Below are 23,288 nucleotides of genomic sequence, written 5' to 3'. Positions count from 1 at the left end.
TGACACGAACGAGGGGACAAAACGCGCCAGACCTTTCCCGTTAAGCACGTTGCTCATCTGCACGGAGCTGGGGGCCAAAACAAAACACAATATTTCTTTCCGACCCTTAGGTGAGAAAAGGTATCCTTGCAATTATGACTTATTCTACCAAAGTGCAAAATTACAAACCCTCCCCCCAGGAAGCCGTTATGAATAATTGCGGTACAACTTTACTTATGAGCTTTTGTTAGTGTTTGCTGCCGAGCAGGCAATGATTCAGAATCTTGAGGAACTAAAAAGAGAGATTCCTCCAAAGCGCGTAATCCCTTCAGCTGCAGTTAAATCCCCCCCCCTCCCAAAAAATTCTCCAAATTAAAGGTTAAGTAAAAGCAAAAATCCTAATGAGCCGCTCAAAGAGCACAAATTACATTCCCCAGGAATCATCACATATACAAAGAGGGTTGCTGACGCCTATAAAATATGACAGCGCGGTCTATATTTTGTGCTGTCGCTGCCTTTCTCTCGTCCCGAGAGGGTCAAGCGTCGTCTGCGGAACTGAAGAGGTTTTGTTTATTTTTCTTCTCTCCTTCTGTGCCGACCGGAGCGCCTGATGGGATTCTTGTTGGAGGGAGGCGTAGATAAGAGCAGAACGTCCGTGCGCGCGGTCCCATGTCTCAGTCTCGTTTCAGTTTTAATTTGCATCAGCTTCTGTTCTGGGAGACGGGTAAGAATTCGATTTCTCACCCCTGCAGGCACATTTGTACCAGTTGTTTTTTTGGGGGTAAGGAGTCTGTAAACTTTTTTTGTCCCGGTGAAAATCCATTCTTCAGGAGACATTCACTGAGTTGAGGCTTGTAGTGGTGAACGTGCTCCGTGTACACTTAAAGGAATAATTATCCCCTTTCTTGAGAGTTAGACAAGAACATTGATACCGATAAACTCCTCATTATGAAGTTAAAGCCATTCCCTAGCACGCAGGATTTAGTCGACAAAACCGTTTAGTTTCAACAAAAATAATCAAAATATCAGAAGTTAAGTTCAAAGGTCACATCACATCTGGCCTCTGCTTTCATACCTGGATGAAAGTCTTGCTATTTACATCTATTAGTCATGCCCGGTTACCTGTTCGAACGCACAATTTCAAGGAAAACATTTATATGCAGAATGTGTGTGTGTGTGTGTGTGTGTACACATTAAAAAGCAATACTACTGCTTTTTGTAGTGAACGACTCTCATTGTTTTACATCTGCAGCTTGTTAGCTCAGCTTGACCATAAGAGGCAGGATCCAGTTATTTTGACAGTTAAAAGATTTTTTTAAATATATTTGCCTACGTCTCTCTATAAACTACACATTTTTCCAATTACATTTTTTCCAAATTTTCTTTTGTTAATTGAGAGATGCTTTGGAAAGAGCCAGGCTAGCTGTTTTTTCCCAGCCTTCCTATTCTATGCTAAGCTATTCTATGCTAAGCTAACTGCCCGTCGGCTGTAGCTTCATATTTAGTGTGTAGACATGACGTCTAACTTTACCACAGAACTGGGTTCCGTTTCTTACTCATTAGCATATCTCGCAGTGACGAAATATATTGCACTCGCAACTAGCTTGACTTTAAAAGTACAAATATGAAAAAAAGAGACTGAGGATGCTAATTTTAATAATGCATACTTGAACTTGCTGGCCTGGTCAGGTGAAGAAACTGATTCAATGAAGATCCCTTTTTACCGTAGCGACTATTTACCCTGTCTATTCATAATGCACAATCATTAAGCGGTGATTGTAAAGCTACAGGACGTGATTTAATACCCGCTTTAAGAGGCTTACCTTCATTATTACTAACTAACGAAGGTTTAACATACTTTTAACTGTTTGCAGTTCATGAACCTCCAGACGTGTGACGCAACAAAACATGCAAATAAATGCAAATTTAAGTGGAAGGGGGAAATAAATCCGTACTAAAACCGGCAGGTTCTGCTGCGCACCGCATGGCGGCAAAGTTATGGAAATCACTCGCCGTTCTGGCTTAATTACAAAAACGTACTGCAGTGGCGACCGCCAGACGATGTGTTTCCGGGAGTGTGAGTGCCAATTGTCAGTCTGTCTGTCAAAGCAAACCCGCCCACTTGCCACCGCTTTGTAAACCTCTCTCAGGATCGCCGCTTGTGCCGGCAAATCTCAGCTGTCACCCCCACTCTATTGCCATTCATGTATTCATGCTCCTCTGCGCTGGAAAAGCAAGATAAAAACGAGGTGAGCGGTGGGGGGCGGGTGGAGTGTCGGTGGCTGCAGAGACGGGGAAAGAGGAAACTTGAAAGTGGTGGAGGAAATGACTGCACGAAGCTGTTGACATGTCACCGCTTGCAGGACAAAAGCGTCCCACCGGCCAAATTGACTGAGTTCATGAACAGAGTCATGGATCATTTCCACATCGGGAAATCAATGCTACTTACTGCTAGATCATGAATCTAACAGGTCCAATTTAACTCTCTCACCCTTCTAAATGTTGTGTGAGGCAACAAACATTTGAAGGGAGATTTGTGCATTTCTCCGGCTTCATCTCATTGTCATCAATTAGACTTTTTTGTAAAGTTTCAGTAAAAAGCTCGCTACTTCTGGGGCAACACTAACAAACGGCCGGTTATCTTCAGCCAGAGAGGACCGTCCTGCTATACTGCTAGCTTGGTTAGCCGGCTTGTCGCTCGTTAGAAGCATTTCAGTGAATTAGCTAATCATGATTTCAATGTTCACTCTCACAAATGCTTAATTTAAGCGAACGAGATACAGGTCTTTATGCTAAGCTAACACAAGCTTCACATTTAGCGCATGCGAGTGGCATCAATGTTCTCGCATAATCAAATGAATTCTTGTCTGTCTGTGATCTTCAAGTGAAAATGCATCATGTCCCTCATTTAGAGGCTGTATTGAAAATCCAGTTTGGTGTCTAAATCCAAAACATGGAATTTAAACCCAAACCCAAGGGCACCAGCACAAAATGTCTATGTAAATGTTGTATAAACCCTAATACGCTTATTTGAGATACTATTCATAACATTACATTTAAATATGATACACTTATAATGTTTTTATTATCATAAATATATGTGTCTTAATATAATATATAAGCAGAATTACATAATTCTGTTCACTAGTCCATTCTTACCCTAATTTCATCTTTTCTTACGATCCCTCTGTACTTCATCGGAGCGAACGTCGGTCACAATCCGGAGAGTAGAAGGATGCTATTTAACTCCAGATCATCGTTGTCATTAATAAATGACAATGAAGTGCTCTCGGATAATCTGTCAGCGGCTCTACGGGCAAAAGCCACGAGCGGGTTCCCCGGGAACACCTCGTTAGTCTGAGCCTGAGAAAGTGAGGGTCTTTGTGCTCAGGTACTTCTCAGAGTAATTGCGGCGCACTGCAGCTGCTTGAGAGAGAAAGAGGAAAATCAAAGACGCCACAGAGATAATTGAGCAGAAAAGGTGTGTTTGACTGAAGCACTTTTGTGGAGAGCAACCAGCAGCTGCAATCAGCCTCTAACGGAGACTGACTGCACTTCATCTCGTCCCGATGTTAACGCCTGCGTCTGCCTGAATCACAGAGTGCCATTTTTGGTGCTAAATATGCAGGAATATCAGGAAATGATGAAACGTAACTCAAAAAGAGTGAAACATTAAGTCAGAGCTAAGCATGTTGTCCCTTACCCCAACTGTTCCCATCAGTACTTTTTGGTGTCAATAGAAAGACTTCCTGCAGTTATCGGGAACTCAACAATATCATATTAACGTTGCCACGTGTAGCCTTCATTCTTCCAACTGAGAAAGATGCCCTGGATGAGTGAAGATAAAACCACGCTAAACACAAGGAGCTCCAATCCTTCACTGAGGTAATCCGTCCTCATTGTCTCTCTCTCAGTATGTCTCTATCAGAACCTTTTTGGCCGGTAAGAACATAAAGGTATTTCTCCCTATTATATGAATGAAATTTCTCTCGGCCAGAGAACAAACAAACCCACACGAAGAGCACAGGCACTTGATGTCCACCGAACCCGCCTCCCATTCTGCAATCATGCACACAGGATTTTAAGGAACGAGGGCAGGAACATTACGTGGTACGTGAATAGCATAAAAGCTAAAATGAGAGTGAAAAACCGAAGCTTGAAATAAAAAAGCGGCTGCTCCGCCCGGAGCTTAGCAGGTGCCGGCGGTGCTGACGGTGGTGTAGCTGAACTTGGACATGGACGTGGCCATGGAAGTGGCCATGGATGTGGCGCCGATGCCGTCCTCGCCGCCCCCCTCCTTCTTCTGGCACCACCAGCGGCAGAGGCGGCCGCGGCAGCAGCAGGCGAAGGTGGACAGCAGGGCTTTGCGGAAGCGCAAGTTCATGAAGCAGTAGATGATGGGGTTGACGCACGCCGAGGTGTAGGACAGCAGGTGGATGAAGGAGATGGGCGCTCCGGACAGCGCCGCGTAGGCCGACTTCGGGTCGAAGGCCTTCCACGTGTTGGCCGAGTACAGCGGCATCCAGCAGACGAAGAAGAGCGCCACGATGACCATCAGCATGCGGATGACCCGCTTCTTGGCCTGCAGCTTGGCCTCCGAGGTGTTGCTGCGGGCGCGGTCGGCCTTGGCCCGGGCGGCGCTGGACGCGGCAGAGAGGGTGGGCAGCTCCACGGCGTTGCGGGGCTTCTTGGACACCTGGATGTAGCAGCCGTCGTCGTCGTCGTTACTGGACCCCGCGGCGGCCCGTCCCACGCCGTTCTTCTGGCCTGCGGGAGGGAAAGGGGGGCGGGATCAGAAGGTTTACTGCTGTAAAGGCACTAAAGGATGGAGGGGTGATTGCAGAATGCAAAGTTGCAAAGAGTCACACACAAGACTGCATGGAAACAGGAGCGTCTCATGCTCACGGTAACGGCAGCCGCTATTCTTCACCTATAAGGAGCACGGCGAGATTGTTTTTCTGTTTGTTCTGTAACAGCTATACTGCGCGTGTGTACGTCTGTTTCTGCACGCGACAGGTGCAGGTAGCGACGAAATATGTCATCCTCTGCTTGAGGCGACACAAACAAATCTCCCTCCGTGGTCCACTCTTCTACCCTCCATCTGCCCTCCATCTGCCGTCACTGGCTGTCGCTCTGTTCGACCGGGCTTTTTAGAAATCCCGCTGCAGCCTCTTTCTCACGCATTCCACACACCAGTCTGTAAAAGGTGTGATGGATTGTTTTTCATCCGTGCTGTTAAAAATACGGGGGGGGAGTTAGTGTGTTGCAGTTTGGAGTGGATTTGTGGCGGATCTCACCGGTGGTCTCTCTGCTCTGGCCCAGCTCAAACTGCATGCCTCGGAAGAGCTCTCTGGAGATCAGACCGTAGGCTACAATCATCACCACTCCCGGGATGAAGAACAGAGTGAACAGCAGCAGCACATACCTGAAAAACAGCCAGAGTGGAAACAAAACACCAGAGAGGGAGAAGGAGTTCAGTCAGTGCTCAGAACCAACCGAGCACATCACATTTTATAGCTGAAGGCAAAAGAAGTATAACACAGGGTACCATGATATGGTGGCAAATAGTTAATAATGCACGTAATAATAAATAAAGTGCACATATTTTATGTGCACCAATCACTCTAAAGCGTACCGCTTTTATAGACCTTGAGACCATGAACTCATGTTTCCCGAGGTAATAAATCAAGTGAGGATTAATCATATTTTCATACACTTTCATACAACCTGGCTTTCTTTTTGCAACCAGAGGAGTCGCACGATGCTGGTTAGTAAAGAGAGAGGGATCGTGAAGATATTGCTTGCTTTCCCCTTTTCTCCATACACCTCCACTCTTGTGTTGTGCTGGAGGCTCTGCAGGTGGTTCATATTTCAGGACCTAGTCAAACTGTCTTGACGTATTGACAGTGTCCACAGTAGCGTCGTGCTATGGACCGTACACGTGGCTATACGGCACTGTGTTTGTGGACATTTTGAAACCTTGCGTCTGGCTTTTTTGGCTGCCTGCATCTTCCTTTATTTTGACAGGAGAGGGCGAAGCCAAGTACAACTGAATGTTGAAAGGGACGCTTTTAGGTGACCAAAATGTTAAAATTCACTTTGGTGAAACAATGTCATTGTAGCGGCCTGGCGGTCAGAACCTAGCCCGGCTCTACAGCATTCCCTGCTGTATATTCTGTTTTAAATCAACCATTCATTGAAAAAGTTGAAACTAGCGATGGAGACCACGAACTCATCTTCACAATGATTATGGGGAGAATAAATCAAGAGAGAATTGGAGTCATTTTCTCAGACGCTGTGTACCCGGTATTATAATCATAAGCTTCAGCTTTTGTGGCACAGAAGAATGATGATCGTCGCTCTCTTGACGTGCACGGATAGATGACACCTCAAAGGAAAAGCAGTGAACTGAGTAAATTGTAAAGAATTCTGAGGGGAAATGTGTCATTTATCAACGATGTACAACATTAAAAGACCTGCAACACAGTTCTGCTTTGTTCAAATGTGCAGTTAAGTATGATGAATGAGTTGGGGTTTATAGAAATAAACTATAAAAAGATCAAATGATTCAAACCCTTTTCACAAGTGAAACTAGAAAGGGCAACCCATGAATAAACGAGATAAGGTAACTGCAGGTGTCACTTTGATTGCAATGAATCTTTATCGTCTGTGGACACGTCTCCCTTTTGATTGGTCGCGATCCCAGGATAACCTTCCTCGCCACGCGGCGCACATCAGTCAGCACATGAAAGTGACGGCACGGAGGAAGTCTCATTCGCTCTCTGATATTCTAATGTCTTCCCAGGCAGCAGTCTGAGCGCTGCGTGGCCACTCTCATTTAAAAGCTCTCATTTTAAAAGAGAAAAGAAGGTTTCTCCGCCTCTCATCAGCTGGCTGTTCGATACTTTGTCACTTGTCACCGACAGATTTTCCAATGTCGTTGTGCGGGAAACACTACAGAAAAAAGAAAATCATAAATCTGGTGGTATCTGTGCTTGTTTTGCCTCGAGAGGGAAACCCGGATGGGCGGTACGATGAATAAATGTAGCGTCCTTGTGGACAGATCAAACGTCACCGGAAAGCTACACGGTTAACATCCGGGAAAGCTGCGCGTAATTTGTGCTCCTTATCTCGGGAAAAGCACATGCACGTGTTACATCTTTTGTGCTCCAAAACCCGACCAAGACTCCATGTGGCGTTTAGATCATTGTCTACTTTTGCAGATTCCTGCAAAGCCACAAGCAGCGTTTCCCAATGTCAGTCAGTCCAGATTATCCAGCAATTACATGGGTTGTGAGTTCGTTTTGCACCGGCATTCATGGCCCTCAAAGGATGAACCCTACTGACTTTAGTGAGCTCCTGACACGCCGGCGCCACAGAGGCCGACCTTACTGGTTTTGTGATGTTCTCTTACTAGAGAGGTTATTATTCCCTCTACAATTTCTGTTTCTGTGTTTTAGTGTTAGAGGAAAACCGTTTTAGAGCATCCCTATTCCTGTTTATTTTCTCCACTCCACATCCTCCACTCACATCTTTGTTAGACTCGTGCAGATAATCAGGTTTGTCTATAATGCAAAACATCTTCTGGTCTGTTAAAATGGTTTTGATAATTTACTTTAATGAATAATTCTGTCGGTAACTTTTTTTTTTTAATTTAGACTTGTCTGCGCATAAAACGCCCACCAAGCAAAATAATAATTACAATTATCAAAAATCATTACCTTTTAGTCTTTGACTTGACAGGATCAGTTCACAAACCGGCTCATGCCTCTTTAAGTTGTTTGGAAACCGATTGGCTCATCCGCTCAGACTAAAAAGATTGAAACTTCATTCACTCTCTGTGCCGCTTCGTTAGGCGCTAGAATGAAAGGTGAGAAGGCGGGAAAAGGTGATATCTGCTTTCAGTCGGAGTCTGAACCCTCTAACCCTGGTGTACTTTTCAAACAACGTCCCGACGGGGCGAAGGCCAAGCCGCAAATTAAAACTTGAACGGTCTGCGTACTTAGTGACACGTCTGGACTTTTGACATCAGAGCCCCTCGACCCTCTTCCTCCCTCCTCCCTCCTCCTCCTCCTCACCAAGCAGACTAATTAACTGTTCTCCCACTGCCGCGTCTTTTCCCTGAGAGGCTTTACGGTTTGACAGACGGGACGAGAAGAAGCGCTTTCAACCACAAAGCGCTGTTAAGGTAGGGAGACCTGCCATGTTCGGCTTCTCCTTCTTAATTTTAACGGCGCCGTGCTGCGGGACCGGAAGCTGTCTGCGGACCAATCGATGGACGACCACGAGCGTCCTGTGGCGGCTTTAACACGTCTTCATTTCCTCGGCAGCGTATTGATGAGCTTGGGCTGCTTTTTTTTTTTTAGCAACAAAGCACCAAATCGTGTACTTTTTGTTAAGTTTGAACTGCTTTTCATGAAGCGTCTGGAAGCAAGTGGATCCACAGCACAACTAAAGACTACAATATTGCAGACACCATTTCTTTTTTATTTACTGCAAAGAGAACACTGGAAGCCTTCACGCCTTCCGCGTATGAAATGTAAGGCTAGATTACCATAACGACCAAATCAGCACGCACATTTTCCAACCACCAGCAATCAGCGGAGGTGATTCGATTGCACGGTCTCAGAGAGCTGAAAGCGACTTTCTGCTCGATAATGCATATAGATTACACAATTATATCGCATGTAAATCAGAGCGTCGCCGCAACACTGGAACACGAAGCCATGCAGATTTTATTCAGTTCACCAAGTGACTCCATCTATTCATCTCTGGATCCGTCGTCACCAAGGCCCGCCCAACAAATTATTGCCCGCGCACGCCTTTTGTGGTATTTCAACATGCATCCCCTGGGCCAGCGACCCACCAGTACTCACCAGGTCTGCTCCGCTTGCCCGCTGGGCCAGTCCATGCGGCACGTGTGGGTGACGGTGCCGTTGGCCTTGGGGAAGGACTTGAGCAGGCTGAACACCGGGTACGGCACCATGAGGAGCAGCGACACCAGCCAGGTGGCGGCGATGACGCGGTAGGCGTGGGACCGAGTCTGCCACGCGCGAGACTTCAGCGGATTACAGATGGCGCTGTACCGCTCGATGGCGATCGCCACGAGGCTGAAGGTGGAGATGCTGACGGAGATCCCTGCAGGAGAGAATACGATTTTTTTAAAAGGACCACGAGAAAACTCTAGTCACCGGGCAAGATGCTTGTTTGCTTTCTTGCAGAGCTGGATGAGAAGATCAATAGTGCTTTCCCGTCTACAAAGCTGCAGGCGTGTGGCGAATGTCTAAGCATAAAGACTGGACGAGCCATATCTGCACACACAGCCCGGTTCCCCCCTCAAGTAAACACTGTATAGCTTTGTCAGCAATTTTGTTTGCGCTTTTAGTACCATTAGTCGCCATTTTGAGAGGAAATAGAAAAGCTCCAAATCGTGTAAAGAGCACCTTTCAACACATCGGTGCATCTGCACCACCACTGTAATCTTCACCAATAACCATCATAAAATCGCAAATCTAATAGTTGATTAGCTACTGAAACATTCACCCAGTTTAAACATTGATTAATGGATTATCATGTATTATAATAAAATTTGGGTAAAGAAACAGGCCACTAGCCGATTACAGGTCAGCGCTCGAAAGGTTGATAAGTAAAGAAAGCCTCACAATACAAGAAGCTCTCAGTGTGCTGGATAACATTTCTGTTCATAGTGTACAGTTGTGTGAAAAATGTTTGCCCCTTCCTGATTTCTTATTTTGTCACACTTAAATGTTTCAGATCATTAAACAAATTTAAATATTAGACAAATATAACACAAGTAACCACAAACCTACATGGCCCTGTGTGAAAAAGTTATTCCCTCCTAAACGTAATAACTGGTTGGGCCGTCCTTATCAGCAACAACTGCGATCAAGCGTTTGCGATAACTGAGTTTTTTACAGCGCTGTGGGGGAATTTTGGCTCACTCATCTTTGCAGAATTGTTGTAATTCAGCCACATTGGAGGGTTTTCAAGCATGAACCGCCTTTTTAAGGTCATGCCACAGCATCTCAATCGGATTCAGGTCGGGACTTTGACTAGGGGACTCCAAAGTCTTCACTTTGTTTTTCTTAAGCCATTCAGAGATGGACTTGCTGCGGTGTTTTGGATCATTGTCCTGCTGCAGAACCCAATTGCGCTACAGCTTGAGGTCACGAAACAGATGGCCGGACATTCTCCTTCAGGATTTTTTGGTAGAAAGCAGAATTCATGGTTCCATTTACCACAGCAAGTCTGCCAGGTCCTGAAGCAGCAAAACAGCCCCAGACCATCAGACTACTACCACCATATTTTACTGTTGGTATGATGTTCCTTTTCTAAAATGCTGTTACTTTTACGCCAGATCCAATGGCACATACACCTTCCAAAAAGTTCAACTTGTCTCGTCAGTCCACAAAGTATTTTCCCAAAAGTCTTGGGGATCATCAAGATGTTTTTTGGGGAAAGTGAGACGAGCCTTTATGTTCTTTTTGCTCAGCAGTGGTTTTCGTCTTGGAACTCTGCCACGCAGGCCATTTGTGCCACGTCTCTTTCTCATGGTGAAGTCATAAACACTGACCTTAATTGCGGCAAGTGAGGCCTGCATTTCTTTGGATGTTGTTCTGTGGGCTTGTGTGACCTCTTGGATGAGTCGTCGCTGCACTCTTGGGGTCATTTTGGCCGGCCAGCCGCTCCTAGGAAGGTTCACCACTGTTTTTGCCATTTGTGGATAATGGCTCACTGTGGTTGCTGGAGTCCCAAAGCTTTCGAAATGGCTTTGTAACCTTTTCCAGACTGAAGGATCTCAATTACTTTGTTTATTATTTGTTCCTGAATTTCCTTGGATCGCATCATGATGTCTAGCTTTTGAGGATCAGGATCAGGCCAGGGTGTAGCTAGAGAAATGGAACTCAGCTTTTCAAAGATGTTATAAACCAGTTAATTTATGTTTTAACAGGGAGGGCAATCACGTTTGCACACAGGGGCCATGTAGGTTTCGATTTTCTTCTCCCCTTAATAATAAAAACCTTAATTTAAAAACTGAATTTTGTGTTTACTTCTTAAATTTGTTTGATGATCTGAAACATTTAAGTGTGTCAAACATGCAACACAAATAAGAAATCAAGACGGGGGGCAAACACTTTTTCACACAACTGTATATCTGTGACACAAGTCTAACTCCTTCTGGGACGAGCGCGAGCTAAGCATGTGCATATCTCCTGCGATCCGAGGGTGAGACAGGTTTGCGGCAACAAGCATTGAGGACCCCTGCCTGCCTGTCACAGGCGGGCCCCCTCCTTCCCCCCTCCGGGAATCTATTCACCACGCTGATCCTCTTGTCACTACGAGAAGCAACAACATTTTAATCCCCGCCACGGAGGAGAGCGTCCTGACTAAGCCGCAGTGTGCTGTTATCATTCCAGGGAGGAAGTCTATATTATGCCGCCATCAGGAACCACATTGCTGTGGGTATCGTGAGTGTTGGACTGTTTCCATTGTGTCTTCCGACAGCCACTAAAATACAATCCATTCTATCGTGATCAGCTCTGTTAAGCTAAAAGGTAACCGCAGAGATGTGAAGAGACGTTTGGTCGTGGGGGTCTGATGCACAGTCGGATAGTCGTTCTGCCTGTGACAGAACAAAGGAGCTGACTGGTTGTGCTACTCAGGAACAAAGGGAACACCATTATTTCAGAAAGACGTCGGAAGGCCTTTCATGCTGGGCCAGTCGGAGGGGCCGTGCATTATTAAACGCATTTTGGCTTGTCGAGAGCAGGGTCATTTTTCTGTGATTGTTGGGACACCGACACGAAACCTGACAGTGTACAACATCAAACAAAAAAACCCTTCTGGGTTTATTGGCTTGAGGCCTGGGTCGCACCGGCGACCATTATTTACTCATGATGTACTTCGTGTTGACAAAACAAAGAACAAAAAGGTCCAATAATGATGAAAAATAGATAGACCTGTTTGTCCGTCTATGTTCTCAGCACCCTGGACAGCGCCTCACTGACATGCAAACACACACACACACACACTCTACACATCTCATCATTTATGTCACAGGCAGTCAGAATTTCCCCTGTTTGTGTATATATTTTTAAAAATAGCAATGCACTTAATTACTGATTGGGTACCATGGCAACGGTCGACGTATATGGTTCAGCTTTGCATGTGTTTGTTTCATAGGGTTTAACCTGAGCTGCGTTTTATATCACATCCACAATGGGTTAGGAGTATACCGCTGTTAAATAATAATCATGTTTTTGTGAAAAGTTGTAATTGGAACATGTCTAACGTCCTGTTTCCTCAAACTCTGCATGAATTATCCACCAGAAAGATGTGCGTAAAACGTGTTCACATGCTCAGAGAGTCAGGAAGGGGCTCCATAACTGGCTCCCGCTGCAACACACAACTAGCGTTACACATTTTATTTCTGTCAGAGAGCCGTCGCTGTCGGTCCGTTCACGGCCCGTTTTGACAGTCGCCCGGTGAACACCTCCTGCTGGGGGCTAAACAGAAGAAGGTGGGTGGCACTGTCGAGAGATGCAGATCTTTACACCCCCCCCCACCGCACAATAAGTCTCTCACACCCACAAGTTCTCTTTCAAGTGCAAAGCCGAGGCACCGACCAAATCACACACGCGGGAGGGGGGTCTTTTGTTGACGCTCGAGGGCGGTCATGCCCGTCGCAGCGGCAGCTCACGCTGATTGTCGAAAGCGTGAAACACTGCTTTTCAAAGTAACAATACGAATACCGAATAGAATGAAATGAAAAATACAATACTTAAAGAGCACTTTCGTTAAGTCCTCTACAAATCAAACCGACACGCAGCAGGATTTATAGACAAAAGGTTTTATGAAGAGAGAAGTGAGTCCAACCACCATCAGGTATTATATATTGTGTTTCATTTGATATTACCAGCTCATCCTTTGCATTCACAGGCAAAGCGTTGAGGATGAGACCCCGCAGAGGGGAGAGCCACTGACCTCTCACACCGCACACTCATAAAGACCGATCGCTGAGAGGTTGTGCACATTCGCGCTGGAAGGAAGTAGACTTCCAGGTGATGCATGGCGCCAACACCCCCCCAGTAATAAGAATTGATGACACAGCTGACGGTACGCAGAGCGCTCAAAGACGCATCTTGTCTGAGGGCTTTTCTTTTTTTTGTCCTTTCAACGTTTCAGTCCGCTCGACCATCTGTTTTTATTACCGGCAAAAGGAGGATGTGGGGGGTTGAGCAAGTAATTGCTGATTTGACATCAGCAGCATTGATGGATCAATTTGTCCAGCCGTCCAGGAAGAGTTATGACATAGGAAATGCTTAGCAACTATAAAACGGACTGCGGCAACTGCTTAGTGCTCATCTCATATTAATGCCGTATGCGCATCAAGAACACCAGCGTATATCATGTTTCACGTGTGGTCCCCCAATATCAACAAATAAAACCCAGTCGGCTCCTCAATATTAATCGCGGTCATTGCCTCTAAGTCCGTGAAGTCGGGAGGATTTCTTCGGGTCGAAGCGGAATCGAGAGGGTGTGATGTTGCAGGAGAGGAGATTCTGGACCAGGTGCAGCCCAGTTAATTACCAGCCGAGGAAGCGGCCAAACGCTCCCACTTTTTTCCTCCCTTCGCTCTGCAGCTTGTTTCGTATCCTGTTTTCTGAGCGAGGGAGCTGTAATCCCCTTTTCTTGTTCATTAAATACGAGTTGTGGGCGAACACTCAAAATCAGAGGGCCGTGAAGCTCTGAATCTGATTTGAAGTGCACACCTTCCCCCGAGGAGGAAAGGATTTGCATTCCTTCATCAGAAAATATGTTCATTGTCAGCTCACACCTAATTCTCTCTGCAGAAAATTGCTCAAAAAGAATCCCGATTGGAATAAATGTTACGGGAAAAAAACGACATAATGGGGAGGGGTTACGGAGGGTAACATCACCGGCAACGCCAAACATGGACGCGTACACGTGGCAGCATCGAAGGCTGCCTACACCCGGATTAGTGCAACATCGATCGCATGACGGCCTCGCGTGGCTATCGAGCAACAAGCGAACAGATGGACGCACGGGGGGCAGCGGGTGGACAGGAGGACGGATGGCGTATCGCGTGTCTCATTGGCGCGAGCTAACAGATGAGTGTGCAAAGGGCGGATGAGTTTGCCTCATGATCAATGGGTGAGGATCTCAATGATCCAGAGTATCGATCGGTTTTGGATGATCGAGGGCCCTGCTCATAGGAGACTCCGATTGGGGGTTATAGGGTTAAGATGGATGAGGGTGTTTGAGTGCTTTTGCCAAACTTTTTAAACCAGCAGTTCTAAGATATTTTGCCAGATTTGCACTTCAAGTCTTCTTGTCGGGGTGTGATTGCTCATTGGAGGAGCTGTGGTTGAGGTGCAGATCTGCGGCCTTTGCACTACAACACTTTTTACTATTATTGTTATTTGAAGTGTACACATCGGGGGGGGGGAATCCACCAAGGGTGCAAAGGCCGGAATTGTTGCCCCGGAACCACTTGGCTTGCTGCAAACAGTGTTACAAAGTAAAAAGGATAATACTCGACGATACGATGAATGAGAAAAAAACTCGCAAAGCGCTGACTGGAAAATTATAGGCAGAATAACGCATAGGAAGCTGCATCATTGTTAAGACTCCTCCAGAGGAAATTCCAGCACGTAACTGCTCCAAAAGGCGATCCTGGGACTGGCCGCCTGCTTGTCTAATCAGCTGTAAGAACTTTTTTTTTTCTCCTTCAGTAACTTTCAATTGAAAGGAATGATGTCTTGAGAAGTAATTGCACACAACACGCTGAAGAAGCTCGGCAAGCAACGGTCATTCACCAGCTGTTAGCGGTTAGCTCACAAGCTCCATCAACCGCCCCCCCGAGACCCAGCTTCCGCAGCCCTGTATTTTATGTCTATTGATTAACTGGACCTTTTTAGGTCACGGGGGCTCATCGATCCTTCTGGAGGCAATGAGTCAAACCTTGACTGATGAAATTCCTAATTACCACGTTCACCGTTGCAGAACTAAACGTTGTTGTGCTCTCATTCAGGAAGTAACATCCGTCTCAGCTGCAGAGAAGGAGGTCCAGGTCGTTAATCCCAATTTCATAAAGCCGTTCAGGTGGTCGAGTGATTCATCATTTAACCACGGCTATTTGTCAGCTTGACCCTTAGTGTCTTACTGTACAGACGAACGGACGTAGGAAATATCAGACCAGGTGGCCGCAGAACAAAAGGGTTATTTCTGCAGTCAAAGGCCGCACCGCCATTCAGGAGAGCTGAATGGCGGTGATTGAAAAGGAGATTCGGCCGGCCTCTCCTTAGAGTGGCGATAATAGGATTGTGGACAAAGAAGACCATATGGGAACTGGGTGGGTGGGGACTTCGGCACGTGACTCAGGCACCTTACACGGGACCTTGCCTCGAGGCGCGCCAGGAGCCAGCTCAAGGCCAGCTCATCGCCAGCTCATCACTCCGTCACGCTCCTGTAAGACGGGCGGCTCTGACAAGCGGAAAGAGGAAGCCACTCCGAAAGCTCTTGTCCAGTGCCCCCCCCCCAAACAACTGCTGTCCTTTCCTTCATATTCAGCAAGCTCTTGGCAGGAAAGTCAACCTCCTTCCGCCTCCCCCCCCCCCACACTTGCCCCTCTATCCTCACCCATGAAGTAGGAGACGGTCTTGCACATGGCGCCCCCGAAGATGAAGTCCTCCAGGATGTTGGGGATGAAGGTGAAGGGTATGCAGAAGACAGCCATCATGAGGTCGCTGACCGCCAGCGACAGCAGGAAGGAGTTGGTGACGGTCCGCATGCGCTTGTTCAGCACCAGCACCACGATGATGAGCAGGTTGCCGAAGACGCTCAGCAGGAAGATGAGGGAGTAGAGCAGGATGCGGAACGAGTCCATCTCTGGAAAAAAACAACAACAAAAATGTGTCATTGAACAGGCAACTGTGATGAACGTGAATAAATAACATTTCCTGATTGTGAAGAGGCTTATGCTGGATTCACCAAAACAAACTTTGTTCTTTTTCCTTTTTCTCATCCTCATGCAGATGTCGGTGCTTTTTATTCCTTCATCGCTGAAGCATGAAATCACATGAGCAATGACAAAATAAGGAGACGTCGTATGAATAGGACAAGAGATGGCCTGGGTACACGCAGGGAACAGGCTGTATTGAGAACGTTCACGTGGGAAATGAGAATCCGGGCGCGTTAAGATAACACCAAAGTCTATCACAAGAAAGAATAACTTGGCAAACCAACATCTTAAATTGTGAATATGCCCCCTGTCAGCCAAATTCTAATTTGATTCAATATCACCGGGAGAAAAAGACAAACCGCATTGTGTGTGCTTAGAAGACGAAAGCTTGGTAACTCCGACTGCAAGAACAAGATGAAACTGAAAACAGCATATGAGTCGGCAACATCTCTCTCTGTTAGCGTTGAATAAAAATGGGAAATGATTGATTTAAAAAACGGATCGACGCAGAGCATTTCCCGTGCAGAACTGACGCACAAGACAGAGAATGAAAAGGTCCTGAGTCCAGCCGCTACAGCCGAGCGCCGGGGATACGGGGAAAAGCCAGATCCCACAATAATTCTAACCTGACGCATTTGTTCCTTTTTTTCCAAAAATATTCACACAATGAGTGAACTAGTGGACATAATCACTCCATCGGGTGAAGGCAAGGATATGACATCACTTTACTCTTAAAGTATCCAAATTTGCACATTCTTTTACAATTTTATTAATTTTACAATAAAGGGTTTGCATCTAATTTGTGTTTTTTTGCATCCTCATCGGTTTGTCGATGAGCCAGCTAACTACCACGGGCCCATCGATAGGGATGTTGACTCTGTGTGACTAAAGCCCACTTTCTCTAGTAAAACCGTACGCTGTGCTAACCTGGTCTGTGAGCTCATCATGAACAAACATATGAACGCTTCCCACCGACATTCAGCCAGGACCCGATGGGCGTTTTCCAAAACCACTGTCTCTTGGGGAACAGGTGGTCCTCTGCAGACGGTGTGCCGCGCAGGCTAGATGTTGAAATGGAAGTAGCCTAGCAGCTAGCTTAGCCTAGCAGTTCACCAGTAACGTAAATACATTTTGACACATCAGAATACACTCACAGGGGTTCCAGATAGACAAAGTAGTTACAGAGTTATTCCACTTTTTTTCATAGGTGTGCCATTTTTGGAGCAGAGGCCAAAGGTCTAGACATCATCTGATCCGCTATTTCCCTTCTATTTGTTTTGAAATCATAAAAGAAGTTGAGGAATGTAACTGTAGCTAATTTCTAGTCACATTTGTCGGACAATCTGCAGAGAAAATCACGGCAAGGCTAAAATAGTTGAGGGATTTGAACCCATGGGCGCTGTTGCATGTTTAATCATCTCCGCCATGCGAGGGACTTGGTCACCCCAGCGCCGCAAATATGAATTATTCCTTTGATTGGAAAATCCTCTGGCGACTCAGAGAGCAGTTTATTCCGTCGTGGATCGGCGCAGCGTGAATGGAAAGCGAGTTTTGACGAGATCTGCTCAAGCGGCGCTCACTTGTGAGAAACACAAACACGGCCGGCGGGGGGGGGCCCCGCTTTTACTGTTTTAGATCGGTAGCGACCAAGCCAAGTGAAGACGGGATCATCATCAATTCATTGAGCGGTACGTGCGGCTCCCCTGAGCCCGACGGCTCCGGGACAATTCATTCCGGTTCCTATATATGAATACAAAAAAATGGACTCAAAGATTTTCAAAGCGGAACATTATAGTCGTGACTTGGGGGGCGAAGTTACGTGTCTCTTATTGGCGATGGACCGTCAGCAATCTACTCCTCAGGGGAGAAACAAACACCAGGAAAAGTCGACTGCCACTTGCCGGCACAACGGTTGTTTCCACGACGACATGCGGCCTGACGTTATTGTGATAACAAACAGTTATAACTTCGGAGGCGCTGCGAGCGAGAAGCCACGACTCCGAACTCCCATTTTAATCAAGGCCTCGCCGCGAGGGGCCATTTCGTAGCCGAGGCCCTGTGAGATGACGACAATCGGCTCCATGCAGATCCGAGGTTCCTCCTAATTATAACAAGCGAGCGGAAAGCCCCTCTGGAAGTGACGTACGATGAGCCCTGATCCTGTGGGAGTCGTTTAATTTCATTTCAAACCTGTATTAATGTGTTTCTTATAGCAATGATTTCAGCACAAGTTTTCTGTTTGCTGCACGAAGGACAAAAAAACAGTCCCTTTGAATTACAGATATGAATATGAATTCTGAATTCTGCCAGATTATTACAGAAATCACTCCAACTTAATGACATTTTCTGGAGCGCAATTCCGTTTCACATTTTTCCGTAAGCAATAAACATAGTCAAATTACATTTTTATTCTTATTAGAGTCTCTTTTGGAAAGCCAGAGAGACAAATATATTTTTCTGTGAAGGCGAAGGAGGGAGGGGGGGGGGTCCTCGAGTCAAAAGACAAACAAATCCATCACCTGCTGACGTTTTCTGTAGCCTCATGCATTTACTCAAATCACAGACAAAATAATATCCCAGTGACAGCAGAGAAATGGCAGTAAAGTGAAGTGAAGATGAGATGATCATATAAAACCTTCAATACAGTCACTTTTATTGCCTTTTTATATTTGCTTAAGGCAATGCCTCTTGGGAAAGTAAGTAAGGATGTAAATAAAAACAAATCAACTCTGTAAATTTGGCTGACAAATACAAAACTTGTCCATGCACTTTTCCCTTTTACAATTTTCATCCACCAAACAACTCAGCCCAAAAGAAAAGAGCCATAAAATCAACCTTGAGTGTTTTGAAATTTGAATTCTTTTTTCCTCCTGATGTGCTTTCCCAGCACAAGGAGCTGCTTATAATTACGGGTAAACATCTGTTTCCTTCTAACCATGAATGGTTGTGTTTTTGGAGCGTTTTCATTCTGAAGAAGTAAACAGCGCAAATACTCACAGACATACTTGTGAATGCCCCCCCCCCCCCCTCCCAATCGAGGAAGATCTCTTTTAGGACTAAAACCTTATGGTTTCTGGCCCTCCGGCTTTATGACCCATTGGTCTTCTTCAAGGCGCCCTGAACGCACATTACTGGATCTTTTAAAAAAGTGGCGAAGCGACTGAAGAAAGCAATCGAGCGCCAAGCCTCCGTGTCGTATTCCGTCGCTCTAATGAGGCGAGCTGCTTTGACACTCGGCACAACCAAACTAGATTAGTCTTTTCCCCAGCCGTCCCACGAGAGGAGAAAATCGACCCTTCCACGACTTGACCCACGCACGGGGAAGGAGCTCATTTGTAGCGCTCCAAGCGAACGAGCTCAGCACATTTTGAATTTACCCACCAGGGCCTCGGTGGATGCGCGCTTTGTCCTTTAACGCCGTTCGTCCCGCCAATATCCGCCCTCATTACCATATTGTCAAATACCAAAGAGAATATATTCAAGTCAAAAAGCAGAGTGGGGGAACTCGGGGGTGTGGCGGTAGGTGTGAGCTCATGTTTGTTTAAAGTCGAGCATTTAGCAGCGTTACTGCAATGCAGTCGCTCCCGAGCAGGGGGAGGGGAGGACCGATCCACTAAAGCCCCGTGCACTCTGCTGTCTCTCCAAACAGGGCGACACGAGGTTAGACGCAAAAGTTGAAAAAGGCAAACTTCATCCACCCTTGATAATGTGATTAATTGAGAAGTCTGTCTTCCCAGGTGTCCTAATCCCCACTACAGTACCAATTGAAGGAAATGAAATACTCCGACCCTAAACGTGTTAAAAATTGATTAACCGGGTTCTCTAATTTGCCTCAATATGGTCTCATTTGCACCTCATCGCTGGATATTACTGGAGGCGTGTCCCGGGGGAATTTCTTTTATGGAATTAAACAATCAATCAATCGAGGCGGTAGCTATTTAATTCCCATAAATCACTTTGTTAGCGAAGCAAGCGTTGAGGCATTGCGTCTGTTTCCAAGCACCGTACAGTGCAAATCAAGTTACGGCTCGTATATTTTCCGGACCTTTAAAGTTGTTTGCAGTTGCACAGGTGTCACATGACTTGACAGGAGTCAGACTGGAGTCACGTGACTTGGACACGATGGAAACTCAAGTCACGTGACCCGAGTGTGATCAATTACCTCATAAAACTGCAGCGCTGCAACTATTATACAGTTGAGGGCATCTTGAGTGTCTGTGCGATCTACTCCACAGACATCACAACCACACACCCTCATGATCTGCGATAACTCCACTGTTTTTACTCGAGTGAACGGATGATATTATTACGGATTAAAGCCATAACACTGTATTGATTTGCTTTATTAAATCCATAAGGAAGGAAGGAGGGAGGAAACGTGTGTGTGTGTGTGTGTGTGTGTGTGTGTGTGCGCTGTGTCTGCGTCAACATCACCCCTCCGATGTCTCCAATTATATGATCTCATTCCCACGATCACGCTTTGACAGGCGGCCTCAGCGCGCACACGCTTGGGGGGTCAGAGATAATCTACGAGGTGAAACAGGCGGCGATATTAGAAAACTCCTGCGGCGTCCCTCCGCTATTACTGTGCACACATTGCATGCCCTCTCTGCACCAACATGCCTCCCTCTCTTCTTTTTTTTAAATTCCCACCCAAAGCCCCGAAGCTCCGGCTGGGTTGTTTGTTTTAATGCCGCAGCAGCAAACACAGTCTGTGTCTATCATGATATAACGCATTGGCATTTCAGGAGGACGTCACGCGTGTTTTGGTTTGTTGTTTGCATATTGCCGTTATATTTAAGAGCTAGCAGAATAAGATACCAGGTTACCAGATAAGTCCCGGCTGTAAACTCTGGAGGTAACAAGGAGCTTCTCCTCTGTGATTACCAGGCGGGGACACGCCAGATGAGGCCGTCCTCGGGGGGAAAACTGCAAGAATGTGTTTGAGTGATGACTCGTTTCTTTCGGGATGCAAATATGACCAAATTATTGGTCCGGACCTTTATATGCGCTGGCCTCAGCGCCTTCGCCTCGTGCCAGTTTTTATGAAGTGTCTGTTTGTCCCCTGGAGCTTTCAAGAAGAGAATGCAGGAGTCACCTGTCGCGTTCTGTTTGAGGGTTTTTTTAAGGGTCTTTTAGTAGAAGAAAGTGTCCATGTTTCTCCGAAAATATTAACTATTGGGGTTTGTGCCGCTGCTGTAAAAGCTCAATAAGCAATGCTGCACATAAAGATTGTGAATAATTTAGTGTGGGCGGGTGGGTGGGGCGGGATTTAAAATATTGCTGCAGCGGCGTGGGGTAAAGAAAAGGAAAAAATCACTCTGCCCAATGTTTATACCGTAATCGACCCTTATTTCCCACATGGCGCTTGGAAGCAGGCGAAGGGCCTTATCTTCCTCAGTGTGCACTCAGCAGTTTGAAAGACACAAGAAAAACCAACATTCAGAATTAAAACAGCCTCTCGCACTGCACACGCACGCACGCACGCACACACACACGCAATTTGTGGCGGTATTGATGCACCAGTATAATTGGTCGGCGTGTGATGGATTGCACGAAAGGAGGTTGAGAAACTTGATTCAAACACAACTCCTGAACGTAACCCTTTTATTCCTTTTATCTTACAGCACAGACGGGTCGGGGAATTTGACAGGATCTGTCACGGGGGGAGAACAAAATATTTTTTTTGCTATTTTTTTTGTGTTGCAAATGTAATCCTTCATGATGAAATGACTGTCTGCTGATTACATTTTTAAGCAGGCAATCAGTCTTAGCACTTAGAAGCCTTATCATATCTTGAAATGAAAGCGTGTGGCTCTTTTTTGCACTTGATTTCTATGAGAAGAAAAAAACAATTATTTGTTAACATAATGTTGACAATAAATAAGACACAGTTTGGTTATTGTTGCATTACAGTTTGACAGCTCAGCTTGGTGGACGAGGGACAGCCCGGAGGAGGAGAACCCTTACCTCTGACTCTGGCTGCTCTGGGGACGGAGACGTTCTGGCAGCTGATGTTATAGTCGCCGACTTCCCCGCTGAGGTTCCGCTGCTCGGCGCATCCCGACACCACCTCCGCCGCGCTCTCGTTCGCCGCCCGCAGAGCCAGAGCCATCCTTTCCTTCGCGTGGGGGAGACTTAGGGGAGGCAAAAGTGGACTTTTACTAATCTCGATAAATAACCAGCCCCCGACGCCACCTCGCAGGGACGGGAGAACGAGGCTGACCGTGGGAAGAAGGAGAAGAAGAAGAAGGAGGAGGAGGAGAAGAAGAAGGGAACACCCGGTGAAGTGAAGTGAAGCGCGACGCGCACAGCACCGGACTGTGAGGGAATGAAGCTGCGCTGCTAAGGCAACTGAGGAGCTCTCTGTCTCTGCTTCTCTATCTCTCTTTCACACACACAGACCCCCTCCCACCACCACCACCCTCCACCCGCCTCCCTCTGCCTCCCTCTCTCCATTCAGCGCACGACTGTCACTGTACAATTCAGTCACAGCTACTGGAGCGAGGCTTCTTAAATGTATGAATATGAATCTGAAGAATTGCTATTTACTTTTGAAGTGAAATATGAACCGTGTCAAAGGCAAACACGTCTTTGTCCTTTGGTCATCTCTCGTCTCTGCTTGAATCCAACTGCAGACGGACAGTTGGACACACTCACTTACCAAGTGAGTGTGTCCATGCAGGTTTCATGAACATTGCAGGGGAAATGTTCCTGAAATGAGTTACTTTCCCCAGTACGCCATTCTGTTGGTTCTTTTAAGACGTAGGAACCTGCTCAAGTTCCCTGCAGGCGTGTGACAGACACCTGTACTAGTTCCTGAGGACGCTACCAACAGACTCGGGATCAGCTCGTTGGAATCATGCACACAAAGTCCAGCATTAGTTAGGAATTGTAAGTATAGTTATATTTTAGTGTGTGGGTAGAGGGGGCGATGGAGTTAAGAGAGATTGTAAATTCTAAACCACTTACTACTAAAGAGCTGTGAAAAAAAACAACCTGTTTTTTTGTGACTCATTTATTACATGTTTGGTTGGGAGGATACAAACTAAAACATTTGAGCATAATGGAGAGAAGCTGAGACTGGGCAAGAGAAACGCTTTTATTATTTATCAAATTATAAAGACTCACCTGGGGACCCTCACCATGACATCTCCCATTGATATGTTAACTTCCGTTCGGCACCTGCAGCTGGTCCCCCGCCCTAAAGCACGCCCAGCTTTACGGTCCATTCGACTCTAAATGGGACCACAATTTACCAAATGACCATCGTGCTGGATAGAGGAAGACTTGAAACTAGAGC

At 46.3% G+C, this 23,288-nt stretch overlaps 1 protein-coding gene across 1 annotated transcript; it reads right to left on the bottom strand.

Annotated features, from left to right (window-relative positions):
- Positions 1 to 1,144: 1,144 nt before the first annotated feature.
- cckbra (cholecystokinin B receptor a) lies at positions 1,145 to 22,366 on the bottom strand. Its single transcript, XM_078101569.1, has 5 exons — positions 21,956 to 22,366; positions 15,664 to 15,912; positions 8,856 to 9,117; positions 5,277 to 5,404; positions 1,145 to 4,746 (listed from the first exon to the last, which is right to left on the bottom strand). Exons 1-5 carry the CDS (start codon positions 22,098 to 22,100, stop codon positions 4,169 to 4,171), a joined length of 1,362 nt encoding a protein of 453 aa, XP_077957695.1. The 5' UTR covers positions 22,101 to 22,366; the 3' UTR covers positions 1,145 to 4,168.
- Positions 22,367 to 23,288: the final 922 nt, after the last annotated feature.

Source organism: Gasterosteus aculeatus, chromosome 1 (genome assembly GCF_964276395.1).
Source record: "Gasterosteus aculeatus chromosome 1, fGasAcu3.hap1.1, whole genome shotgun sequence".
Taxonomy (NCBI): Eukaryota; Metazoa; Chordata; class Actinopteri; order Perciformes; family Gasterosteidae; genus Gasterosteus; species Gasterosteus aculeatus.
Note: the sequence above shows the minus strand (reverse complement) of the source record. Positions and strands in the feature narration are given on the sequence as shown.

Coding starts and splice junctions, on each gene's coding strand:
- cckbra (XM_078101569.1), bottom strand. CDS start 22,100: ATGGCTCTGGCTCTGCGGGCGGCGAACGAGAGCGCGGCGGAGGTGGTG. Junction 5,405..8,855: donor GGGCAAGCGGAGCAGACCTG/GTGAGTACTGGT, acceptor GCTGTTTTTCAG/GTATGTGCTGCTGCTGTTCA. Junction 4,747..5,276: donor CCAGAGCAGAGAGACCACCG/GTGAGATCCGCC, acceptor TCCCTCCCGCAG/GCCAGAAGAACGGCGTGGGA.